This window comes from Chionomys nivalis, chromosome 1, assembly GCF_950005125.1.
Source record: "Chionomys nivalis chromosome 1, mChiNiv1.1, whole genome shotgun sequence".
Classification (NCBI taxonomy): domain Eukaryota; kingdom Metazoa; phylum Chordata; class Mammalia; order Rodentia; family Cricetidae; genus Chionomys; species Chionomys nivalis.
Window position 1 is genome coordinate 115,313,581 of NC_080086.1, and position 13,778 is coordinate 115,327,358.

General features: G+C 36.5%; 1 protein-coding gene across 29 annotated transcripts in view; it reads left to right on the forward strand.

The window, feature by feature from the left end:
• Positions 1-13,778, forward strand: part of Nrxn1 (neurexin 1) — a 1,077,006-nt gene that overhangs the window by 526,878 nt on the left and 536,350 nt on the right. For all 29 annotated transcript variants that reach the window (XM_057767124.1, XM_057767151.1, XM_057767179.1 and 26 more), the window contains one exon: positions 9,163-9,336. In XM_057767124.1, coding sequence (XP_057623107.1) covers positions 9,163-9,336 — 174 coding nt within the window. The remainder of the gene's footprint in view (positions 1-9,162; positions 9,337-13,778) is intronic.

A 13,778-nucleotide genomic window follows, 5' to 3' on the forward strand; every position in this document is an offset into this window, starting at 1 on the left:
TTAATGATAAAGACATGTTTAAAAGAAGAGGTTGATTTTCCCTGGGAAGAGGAATGGCAGGCACCCTGCTTGCAGATCAGGCTCAGGAACCAGTCAGTGTGGGCATATGCAGTCACTTTTATCAATGAATCACAAGAAATGATGGAAAAGTTAGAGTACTCTGCATCTAGAATTAGATTTTTCTCCAATGTAGCCATAGGAAAATGAGTGAGAATAGATGAGTTCAATTCTCCCCCAAAGGACAATTTGGAAGCCTGTCTTTTCCAAGTCGTAACTATTCACATCTTCATAGATGAAGCATGTGCCATTTAGTGCATGCTCTTTTGAGTTAAAATAAAAGTGAGACTGCTCAAGAGGTAGAGAAAAGTACATATGAATAAACAGAAAAGCTGAGTCAAAGCACTAATTATAACTTGACACTTACATTCTGCTACTGTGAGGCCAAACTGGGACACTGATCTAATTGCCTTCTGCTCCCGGTTTTCATAGAGAAAGAAAACCACTTCCACCACTCCTTTTCTTGGGTTGGAGATCCCCAAATGACCCCAACTTTAACTCTTAGTCTCTGATCCTATTTTATATCCCTGGACCCCTTAGAATACACTTGTGTTCAAATACCACATTGCAATATCAAATATAAGTCCATCTCTCCCCACATCATATGCCAATTCCACTAGACTGTCTGGCCTCTCCATTCTCCCACATCTTGTTTGAAATATTTTTCAGCCAATAGTCAGAAGATCCGTCATATCCTATTGTTTTTCCACTCAAACATCTTCCTTTGACCTTTCTTATATAACATTACTGATATCATTTAGTAAATAGTTGAATATTTAGTCATAGTTGAATATTCTTTTTTCCAACCCTACCTTCATACCTGATTCTCTCTCTCTCTCTCTCTCTCTCTCTCACACACACACACACACACACACACACACACACCATGTTCACTTTGTCTCAAGAGTGAAACTTGCTGCACCCAAGGCCTTGCATCTATATTTATGTCCTTGTAAAGTAATATTTCTTATTTCTTCTGATCTCAGCTCTTCCATTAGGGTTTGAATTACAAAGTTCACAAAAAATCATTTTATTTCTCTCATTTCCTAAAAAGCATTTAGTCTGAACATAAAATTGACTCTTGGCCTTCATTTTGTGTTTGCTTGTTTTCCATCTGTTAATGTGTCTAAATTAGAAGATATTTATCAAGCAAAATTCATTATTATTTTTTATCAGGTTTGGATTCCTTCTGAATTTCCAGGGCAATCAGCATATAATGAGAAACATGCCTTGTACTTTAATGATGTGGGATGTCCCTTGTTGCTTTTATTCATTGATGGATTAAACTTTTTGGGCCAATGACACTAATGTATTCCAAGCTAGCTCTTACATCTTGAATTAGTCCATTTCTAGTTATCTGTGTATTGACATGAGGCTGTGGCTTACCAGAAGGGTTCTGGATCTTTCTTCTTCGGCAGCTACATGGCATCTCTTTGACCCTACCTACTCTCTCTCTCTCTCTCTCTGCTTTCTAATCTGTTTTACTCTGCTAAATCCTTGGTCCAAACAGCTTTGCTCATCAACCAATAAAAACAACAAACATAGGGAAAGACATCCCACATCAGCTCCTCTTTTCTGTCTAATTAAAAGGGAAGGTTTTAACCTTAACATAGTAAAATTATACATATAATAGTTATCAAGCAATAATTATAGCTATAATATTTAGTCTATTTCTTTGTGAGTCTAAAGTTTTATATCTAATTTATCTTTTATCATAACTAAGTAAAACTATAATTATGATTATCTAGTCTTCAACATCATCAAAGGCCCCAGAAGGATACAATATTACCTAAGTAAACAGGAAGTATAATCAAGCAACTTCCAAAACTCTAGAATTGACAGAGACATCAAATTAACTGGGCAGTCACCCAAAGTTCTTCTGGAACATTGGGGCATCCATCCTGAATATACAGACCCATAGTATCTGACAGACTTTCCCATGAAGCAGGAAATTTAAAGATCTGTATTGCTTTATACTGACAAAGTTTGTCAGTTTATTTCTTCTGTGTCCTGCAGAATGTCTGGCAGTTTTTTTTTTTCATGAGGCAGAAACCCTGAATGACCACCTCGCCTTCTTAAGGCAAGTTCAGTAGTCACTTTTCCATGTGTCCTGTATGTCCAGTTCATGCAGCATACCAAAGCAGTCCAGGCAAGAGCAGTTTCTTACCAAGATAGCTAGCAAATTTCATAAAGAATCTCTTCAATGACCATCATTCTCTTGAAGTAGATTGGTACAGGAGCAGATGTGTCTCATTGTCATGAAAGGTTCTAGGTTCTTACAACATTTTAAATGTCATATTCTGTAGGTCTTTGAAAGGATTGAAGAATACCTATCCATTTGTAATATATCTCTGTACATCTAGAAAACCTAACTAACCTGACTACAAGTTTGACTATCATAAATGACTATCTATAATCTATATTTCCTAATTGTACATTGCATTTTTAAATTAGCTGTATAAACATAATACCTTAAACAAGAGCAAAAATACATACGCCCAGTGTAACAAATTGACCTTAAATTTCTATCAATAGACCAAAGTCCATATAAATGCAAAATATTCATCTCTATAGCATATCCCCCTTTAAATGAAAGCAAACATTTATAAACAATTATTTTGGGAATTTGGGTATAGTTTTCTTCAACCTGCTTCCTGCTGTTTGTTGGGAGAAGTATTTTTAAGATTCATGGAACCCTTTTGGGGTGTCTTGTTCCATCAAACCACATTATCCTGGAAAGAATCCACAGGTTCCCATCATCTGTGGAAACAAAAGCTTAATCTCTTTTCTAAAGCAGCATATCGTTAGACCCAAAATTTGAAGGGAAGATACCTTTATGTTGGTTTAGTTTAGCAGCCCCCAGAACTAAATATCTCTCTGCAGTCAAAAAATTCAAAGAAAACACAATAATATACATAATCCAGACTCTCTGTGTATATTCCATCTTTATGTAGCTTATTTTTCTTTGCTCCTTTAATCTATGACTGTGTATTCTTCAATATTACTCTTATTGTCTCTTTAAAGACTTTGTTTTTCTATTTATTTCTATTTATAACTTTCTATACTCTTTTTCTTCTCTCTCCAAAGCCTACATACATTTTTAAACACACTGTGACTTGTTCAGAAGTTTATTTTTGTCTGAATCTCTCTTTATTGTGTGCATATCTGTAATCATTTTCTGACCAGGAATTCCTTTTTTTTTATTCTAAGAAGGCATGACTAAGATCAACTTTATGGCTCTGCCTGTTTGCTCTGAGCAGTCCAAGATGGTGGAGGCCTGTTTACGGCCTCTGTGAGCCATACACATCACCCCAGCTTCAGCAGCTCTATGGTACCATTGAACAGTTTGTAACATGCTGCCCACAGAACCTATTTCAGTGTAGGACCTCCCAAAAGAGTCAGAGCCATTCCATGATACCATCATGAAACAGGAAGCTGACAAGAAGCCTTTACTTAAAAGGAGCCATGTTGATGTTTGCAGCTAGCAAACATAGTCTATCTGAAAAAAAAAATGCTGCTACCAAAAAGCCATGATTAATTCTGTTCTTTTGTGTCTAGAATTCCTTCCCAAGCTCTCTCAGGTTTTATGTGAATGTAGTTGGCCCACATTGATGCCATTTTGTAGACAGGTGTCTTCCTGACCACCCAGACCAGAAAAATCACACAGAAACTGTATTAATTACAACACTGCTGGCCTATAACTCTCGTGTATTCCTAGGTAGTTAGCTCTTACATCTTGAAATTAACACATATCTATTAATCTATGTACTGCTATGAGGCCTTGCCTTACTAGAAAGGTTCTGGGTCCTTCTCCTTTGGTAGCTACATGGCATCTCTTTGATCCTGCTTACTCTCTCTCTCTCTCTCTTTCTCCATTCTGATTTCCTGCCTGGGTTTACTCTACTAAGCCATCAGCTCAAATGACTTTATTCATTAACCAGTAGAAGCAACACATATATAGAAGGACATTCCAAATCACCTTACCTGAACCTATTTAGCCCTATAGTCAATCAGGTGCAGATTACATGATATGTACTAAAAACACTGAGGTGCTTTCTGTAACCATCATGGTCTTCTAAGGTAGGTATTATTAATTCCACTCCACAGAGGAACAAACTTGCTATCAAAGATGTAAGGCAATCTAAGTAGCTTATACTATGGACATCAATGAGTGACAGGGTTGGAGCATCTAGTCAGAAATAAGCACAAAGCTTGCCCATGATTCCTTACTCAAGCCTGTGCAGTTGCTGGGGAATAGTGACTTATCTCTGGCTATCATGAGAGGGTGTCATTGAGAGCTCCTTAAGTGTTTCTGTGTTTATATTATATTTATATTATATTATATTTGATATTATAGTACTGATGATAGAATACATATATATTACATAATATATATAGTAGGATATATATACATAAATAGGATAGTATTAAAATTTAAGAAACTTACCCTCCTCTCATTTTTTAACTTGACTACATGACACACGTTTGCCACAATATTTGCTAAAAATATCCCAACTCTACCTTTTCCTCTATATGGCCCACTTGAAGGACAGGAGTAAACACATCCAGTCATTCTAATGGAATAGGAGAAAGGTAACAGGTGAGATTCAACTATATAGGAAACTTGGCTTTTAATGGATGTCCATCTAGGCATGTTCACACATAGGGTCATTAAAAAGCAGATCCTCCTACTTATGCACAGGACATTTACCTGCAAAGACCCATTAGTGCTAATGGGTCATTTCCCTTCCACCTCACTAAGGATAAAAAGGATATGCTACATCTTTGATGAGGTGGTAATGGTACACAAGGCTGAGTCCACTTAAGCATTTCCTTTGTTCTCTTCATAGGGAAACCCACCAGGGGACTTTAAGACCACTCTTTAGTATATGGAGTTTATAAAGAAGCACTAAGTCAAGGGAGGATGGACTGTGGGGAGCTAAGTGCAGTTTCAGTAATGAAAGTGAAAATGAGCCCCAGGGTTATAAACACAGACCCATCCACCTCGGGAAGTTTGAGGTTCTTTTCAGATCCCTTATTGCTTGATGTAATATTTTCTGTTCTTTAGGGACATGGAGGAGGCAGGGTAGGGAGGAGTCTTGACTTCTCTTCCACAAGGCATCAAAAGACATCAGGCAAATAAGCTTACTAATTAGGAAACAGGGCTTGTGATAGGAAATAGAAAGGAGAAGAAAGTATGTTCTCTTTAAAATCTCTGCCACGCCTTACCATTTTCCCCCTCTTGCCTTTTTATTTTCCTAAGTGACCTCCACCTATTGGGTGTCTAATTATATTTATTGGTTGTCCACAATGCTCAGGTAATACAATAGATTTTAAAACAAACACTGAACAACCTCCAGGAAGTTGGAATCTGAAAGAAGTGTGGTTATCAAATGTCCAGCATGGCTTGTATAAATTTTCATCTTAAGTTCTATATCAAAACCACTTAATGGCAGTAATAAGAATTTTTATTCAGTCCTGCCCTGTTATCTAATACTATGTCTTTAGTCCTAAGAAAGAATTTAAGCACCCTAAGGAATTTAGTTCAGGAAAGGAGTGTAGGGAGCACATCTTTGATTGACATTAGACGCATTGGAGTATAAATCTCAGCCCATACTCTTGACTGTTCAAGGAAGCAACTTTTCTAAGTTTTTTCCAATCTACCTTGATTCCTATTTTGAGCTGTAATTCTTTGAGTTAATGAAACTGAAAACTTGAGGAATTATGGTTCCATTATCTCCCTGAAGTCATTTCTAAATTACAGGATTGGCTATCACTGTACCTATCTTTTGGAAAGTAGAGAGATAAAGCAGAGGCCTGAGAGTCACTTTCAAATATTTTATGGTTCCCATGCAGGTGCCTACTGAACCTTTATCCAGGCATCATGGTCTTTTGATGGGACCTACCCAGGTCAGACTTGGTCTGCTATTTCTGGGTGATCGGGAAATGTTCCATTGCTCCCAAACAAGGTAGAGAATGGAAAGTTCCATGAAGCAGTATATACTTTCAAAAAGCTAGTTCTATCATGAAAGTATCCATCCACAAGAATCTTACTGCTGTCTCTGGGTTCTCTTGAGGAAACATGGCAATCTCCATTACTCTTGAAAATCTACCTGCAGTGTTTATACCCAAGCAGGTTAGCTCTTAAATAAGAGAGCTGTGTTTTCCTTTGGACAGTCACCAATCACTGTGCTTATGGGGTTATGTTTCTATAACTCCTGTTGCCCAGTTGCAGTATAAGAAAGTTTTACTTGCCTTATGTAAGTGTATACATATATATTCCTCACATTCCTAGAAGAATCTAGGTTTTGAAAACTCAAATGCAGAAAGCTAATTTTATATCTTTTATTTATGACTCATGTCCTTTCTGAGGCAACTAAAACACAATGATTTTAAATTTAAATGAGTCGAAAGACAAAAGAAATAATGGAAATATGGAGGAAAATAATCAAATAATGTTACAAAATAGTATCCTATGATGAACACCAATCTATCCTTAAACATCAATGTTGGTGATTTATCCAATGTTATTTAAAAGATGGGGGAGAAATACAACCAGTACTTTCTGCACAAGTTATAAGACATTGGTGGCACACTATTGTAATGGAAACAGTTTTATTTGATAGAGTAAGGGGCAAAATTTCTCAATTTTTTAATTTATTAAATTTTTATAAAGGAATACCAATCCAAATTCCCTCTCCCTCCCTTCCTCTCATTACCTCCACACACCCTTCCACCCCACCCCCATCTAATCCTCAGAGAGGGTAAGGCACATTGCTTTGTGGAAGGTCCAAGGCCCTCCCTACTATATCTAGGCTGAGCAAGGTATACATCCAAAGAGAATAGGATCCCAAAAAGCCAGTACATGCAATAGGCATGAATCCTGATGTCATTGCCAGTGGCCCCTTAATCTGCTCCAGCCATGCAATTGTCAACCATATTCAGAGGGACTAGTTTGGTCCTATGCTTGTTCCTTCCCAGCCTGACTGGAGTTGGTGAGCTCCCATTAGCTCATGTAAACTGTTTCAGTGGGAAAACCCTTCATTGTCTTGACCTCTTTGCTCATATTCTCATTCCTTCTACTCTTCAACTGAACCTTGGGAAAAGATTTCTCAATTCATGAGGCTGCATGATATTGATAAAGCTACATGATTTTGTTTTCAATATTTTCACCAACACAGTCTAGTAGTGTCATATTTGGGGCTTTGGGGCTTAGTTTTCCTCTGTTTACAATCTAACAGGTTAGTTTATTACTATTTCATGAACAGTGGTAGAGGACATGAATGATCTGGCTTGAAGGCTAAGGACTTGACTGCTCACAGTTCAACAAATGCTGTGTACATCAGTTCTTGCTCTCAATCTCACGTAGACAACAGAGCAGACCAGACCAGATTAGTATTAGGAATTCAGACTTTTTCTTTTATACTGGTAAAACTATTCTTAGTGACATGAAGTTAGAATGGTTAAGGTGAGAGAGATTTTATGGGGAGAAAAGTGAGAGAAGTAATTGACATGGATGTCAGAAGAGTTACAGTCTGAAGTCACAATTACAGAATTCTGAGGTGACCTCCTTTTGCTATGTATTGAATTCATTAATTACATCTACTAGATGCCATCCAGTCACTGTGAATAGTCTGCAGACAGAAGAAAACAGGGATTCCAATAGTGTTTATAAAATCTACAAAACCTAAGCTGAGGTTGTAGACAGCAAAACTAAGCAATTTATTTCATTTGAAACTGCAGGAAAACAAATTAATAACTTCTTTGAGAATCGCAAAGCAGCACAAAGCTAAAAATGGTGTTGTTTGTAACTTAGCAGAGAATGTGTGAAGAATTGCATAAGTCAGACTATAAAAGTCTTGAGTCAGTGAAGAAGATACTCAAGAAAAGAGGATCAGATAGATAACTCCAACCAGTCAAAATACAGAGAACTAATGATTGTGAGAAGCCGATCCCCAAATGATATAATTCTAGCATAACTCTCCCACCTAATGCTCGAGCAACACTGAGAAAGAGGGGGCAGAAGAGCCAGAGAACCAGGGGAGGTACTTTGAGATTTTGTCTCCTAAAAAACAATTGGGAAGCTAATCCCATGATACCTCAATGATATGGCTGCCTAAGTAAGAACTGAATAACTATAGCAGCAAAAGACATGCCTAAATGGAAGGCAGAAATCTCCTGGGACTCACCATAGGAAAGAAAAGTATGCTGAGCAGGAGAAATAGTCTGGCCCAGGGATGAGTCGCCTGACTTAGTACTTACTGTTCAGGTTTGAGATCATGGACATAACATGTAAGACTGCAGGAATGAGCAAGTTGTAGTTATGTTTTCAGGAGTGTGTTGTGTGTGTGTGTGTGTGTGTGTGTGTGTGTGTGTGTGTGCGTGGGTAACAGTAGCAACTGAAAAAAAAGAGGCAATGATGTCAAGAGGGAGCAGAGAGATACATAAGAGAGTGTTCGGAGAGAGGAATTGGAAGGGGGAAATTATGAAATTGCATTTTAATTTCAAAAAATAAGAAAACAAAAAGCAAGCAAACAAGAAGATAGTGTAGAATGTGACTCTAATCACTTCAGCCCTACAGCTTCTTGTTCACTGAAAGAACAGAGCTCTGTGGATAAGGTTTATTTAATAGTAATGCCCCATTCCCCCTTCACCTCAGTTTGTTGTTGTTTTTTGTTTGTTTTAGTTGGTTTTTGGGTTTTGTTTTTTTCTCTGTTACACACTCTCACTTTGGCAGGGGTTTTACTTTTCTCATTTTGGAAAATGGGCTTACTAATAATTTGAGAAACTGCCCTATAGAGTTACTAAATAATTAGACTGAATTTCTGTAAGTGTATACTTCTCCCCTTGGCTATCTCTTTTCATCTGATGGCACCTTAGTGATTCCATAGAGTGCTTTTGATAGCAGCATCTAGAAAAATTTCGGGTGCTAACATATTGTTCAAAAGTTGCATTAATTTGTACTTTTAAGAAAATAACAGATCATACAGTTGCTTCATTGATTTAATCTAAAATAAACTTCATCTCTTTTATTTTCTCATCATGCTGTGTATTCAAAATTGATGCTACAATCCTTTTGTGACAGTTAAATTGTTCTTTCCATAGGTGACTTGTATATCGGAGGAGTGGCTAAGGAAACATACAAATCCTTGCCAAAACTGGTCCATGCCAAAGAAGGCTTTCAAGGTTGCCTGGCATCTGTGGACTTAAATGGTCGGCTTCCAGATCTCATCTCCGATGCTCTCTTCTGCAACGGGCAAATTGAGAGAGGATGTGAAGGTATTACATCTCTGTCATTACACTACACAGTTCTAATAACAAGTCATACTAGTAAGCAAAGGCTGCTAACTGGTAGTATTTTCACTTAGAACTTAGAAATCCTTATTCATGTTTTAAAATATTTTATCCCATAAATCTTAAATTTTCTGGATTATTTGCAAGAATGCACTAAGGCCCAACTATAACTACTATGAACTAAGGACCTATAACTATGGACCTTGTAATTTATCTTCTTAGCAGACTATAGTTCAGTTAAGTAGCATATTAATTAGTTCTATAATGTTTGTGTAATAGCAACAGTTAGCCTCTTAAATTAGAAAACAATTTATACCAGTAATTATAATATAGCCCATTTTTCAAGCTTACATTCAATTGGATAAAAAAAATGATAGTAGGGCTCAGATACTCATCCTGATTTGTGTGTATCTGATAACAAGCAATATATTTTCTATTTTGTCAAAAATGGGTTTCTTATGTTAACCAGGGCTAATGTGCAATGCCTGGACTGCCTCATTTCTTTCACATTCTTCCCTGCCTTCTCTCAGATCAAGAGCTACAGTACTAGGTTTTTATCACTACTTTCATTTTAGATAATTTCTCACTTCAACACCTCAGAGTTTTTGAGACAGTTCTCCTTCTAAAATGTAATTCGGTCACATTATCATGAACTGTATGGGTCTGGGCATGTTACCGTCACTGTTTCTCCTTTAAGTTCAACATAGATTGCTCCAACATGAAATTTTAGATTTATAAGGAATTTTTTATAAGAAGAAAGGAAGGTGAAAATGTGACACCAATGCTTTGGGAGATTATGAATCGCTTCTTCTCAGTCAGAACAATATCATTATATTTAGCAATTACCTAAATCTATGGAATTATTAATTTGAAATCCCATTTTTTCCATTTCTGAAACATCCATTTCTTTGAAAAGTTAACTTACATTCAAGTTGTTTAAATAATAAGAGTAAGAATGTTAATGGAAGACTTTTGTGAATTCACCATATTTATTTATTTGTTTAAAATTTTGACATGCCAATTGTTGTGTGGTTTCTCATACTGCTTAGTTAGTAAAGGAAACACAATTATTAGGCAAATACCTTTTCTCTAGTAGGAGAATACAAAATGTGAGTTAACATTTGTTCTTTAGAAATGGTCTAATAAATGAAACTAGGTCATTTATTTATATTTTAAGGGAAATGTTCCATGGTTTTAGACACTGCTTTTCAGAAGTTAGCTTTGCTACAGGTTGTATGGCAGGTGCTTTCTGAAAGAGACATTGGCAGCTCAGTAACCACCAGATGAGAAGAAGACACAAACACAAAGGACGCCCACACATTTTGTGAGTGAAGGGTAGAAGGAAGGTTAATGGGAGCAAAAGTTTGCAGAAATATCTCCTGCTCTTCTTTCCCAACCTAATCTAGTAGGCAATTTGTGAAGGATACTTAATTATAGGTTTTTCTTCCTGTAGTAGCAGGCCTCTAGTTACTCCCGGCTGCCTAGAACTGAAATAATCACATAGAAACTATATTAATTAAATCACTGCTTGGCCCATTAGCTCTAGCTTCTTATTGGCTAACTGTTACTCTTAAATTAACCCATCTCCATTAATCTGGGTATCACCACGTGCCTGTGGCTTACTGGCTAAAGTTCCATCTAGCTCCAGTGGGGCTACATGGCTTCTCTCTGACTCTGCCCTTCTTTCTCGCAGCATTCAGTTTAGTTTTCCTTGCCTACCTAAGTTCTGCCCTATCAACAGGCTAAGGGAGTTTCTTTATTCATTAACCAATAAAAGCAACACATAGACAGAAGGACCTCTGACATCATCTTCCCTTGAATGGGCTTCTGGATACTGAAGTCACTGAGGTAGCTTATGGAATAGTTTTGTCCATGGCTATAGGAAGTTTTAAATTTCTCAGCTTTGACAGTTCTCACCTCTTTCCCCGTCTTTCTTTACTCTGGGGCTATCACCACATTCCAATCTTTTTGACATCCGGTCCCATGATGATTTCATTCCTAAGTTTAATTTCACCATTTCTGACTGGCCTTATCCTAATGATAAGCTCAGATAAACTAGTCACAGGTATAATTGATGAGATTCACATGGTTTTAGGGTTAGCAATTAAATTATACATACCCACTGTATTATCTCTTCAAAGACAGTTGTCTTGTGGAATTAACTCCTTCTCAGATTAGAATCATTTAATTTCTGTGCCAATAGAAATGTTGTGCCTTTGCCATCTCCAAATAAGAGCTTGCAAAGGTTTTCCATTATTCTTACCTAACAAAGCTGGCCAAACTTCGAGTTCCTGCCTGCAAAGATTTCTTGATCTTCCCAAAGTAGTCGCTGTTACATTTACTATCTAGCTTATTTCAGTGAACAACAGGGGATTCATATATAAACACTTCTCAGCTAGAGAAGAAAGCCATCTTAAGTCCCTGTATTTAAATTGGTATTTCTCAAGTGTCAGGCTACATTGAACTGACTTGAAGGATTATTGGAACTCAGATTGGCAGATATCAGCACCAAGACTAGTGGTTCAGAAGGTCTGGCACGGGTCCTTAGAACTGACAGTTCTAACAAATTCCCAAGTAATGCCTATGCTGCATGTCTTCCGTGATGGAAATTTTTTTATGTTATTTTTGAATTTCTTAGGTGTTATTTATCTTCATATAACAAGAAATTGAGACTAATCAAACAGCTAAAGAAGTTTATCATTAAACTCTATATAACTTCCCAACAAAATTCAGTGACATTGTAATGCTGCCCCTGTAGGCCTGGATTCCTCTGTGAGCAGCAGCAATGCTTTGCTCTCTGATCATAATGGCTGTCACTGATTAAGCAATGGTGGTTGTAAGTTTATGTGAACCATCTCATTTAATGCTCAAAACACTATGAACACTGATGAGTACACCTAACTAAATAAAACAACAAACTGAGATAAATAAAAGAGCCTTTTGTAAGGTTAGGAAAGTGGATGACAGAAGTTTCAAACTACATAGTTTCCTTGACGTGGAAAGGCAGGTTCCAAACTAACTTCCCTCTATTGTCCTTTAGGTCTACATAAATTGTGGACTGACTTCCATTTTTCTTCCCTTTTCAGACGTATCACTTAGTAGAAATGTCATTTGGCTTCTTTCCAATTCTAGGCAGTGATAAAGTAAAATAATAAGAAATAGTACATAACTAGGGGGAAAATAAACCAAGACTTTGATTCACGCAAATATCTATCCATGCTTAAGCATTGTTCTAGGAGGTGAGTACTTCCAAAAACTTCTCTGCTCAAGCACAAGGAAACATTCACATGTAATGCTCAAAATATATATATTAAAAAAATGGTAGAAATAATGGGAAATTAGAAAAGTAAAAAAGCAGTTCTCTACAGTTTAGCCAGATCCATTGTTAGTACACTTAGAATTTAGCAGGCTGAGTGGTTGTGTAACTAATGATTTGTGTTGGAGTGGGAGCATTGGTGTTCCTCAGTTCTTGATCCTACTTCTGCCTTTGGGCCAGTAAAAAATAAATAACTATTCGATAAAATAACCTCTACACACAACAGTATTTCTCTATACCTGATTCTCCTCTATGGAAGAAAATGTCAATGAAGATTGTTTCAGAAGTTGTTTCTTTCTTTAAATTGACACTGTTTTTAATCTCTGACACAGTGAGCTACTGATCAGTAGACCACCAAATATTTGGAACACAATGCTGAAGAAATTAGTAATTTATGCTTAAGTTGAAAAAATACATCTACTCAGTTCTCCTGGTAGATTATTATTATTTCCAACATTATTTATAATACTATTAGTGTTTTAATAATTATTTGATGTTACTAATCATTATTGCATAATTGCAATTTATACTATAGATCCTGCATTTGTAAAAATGCTTGTAAGTTAGGCTTACTTTAATAATTTCTTGTGAATAATGCCTTTACTGGGAACGTTATCACATAATTATATTTACATGATAAAATTTGTTTTATAAGACCATAGCTTATAATTACAGAAAAAAAATATATTCATTCACTGAAGCAATGATCTCAATGGCCATCACTAGCATCGAATGGCATTGGAGACTATTTTCACATTTTGTAGAAAACTTGAAATTATTATTGCCAGGAATGATCCCTAAGTTGTTGTCTATAGCTTTTAAATGAATTGTGCTTATTGTGTTTCCTTCTACTATTTTGTAAATTCTTTTTCCTGGGGTTTTCTGTAAAAACTATTCACATGACAGCTTATTAGAACTAAGAACAGTTATGAACATATAGGCAACACCAAGAACACTTTGGAATATATAAATCATATATACGCAGATTTTTAAGAGTGAGAATGAGTATAACATCCTGAGATCTCGTAAAGGCGTGTCCTCTAAGGAGAATTATATTGCAGGTTGTTTCTGCGTCTTCATGACTTCCTTAAACTACTTCAAATGGCACATA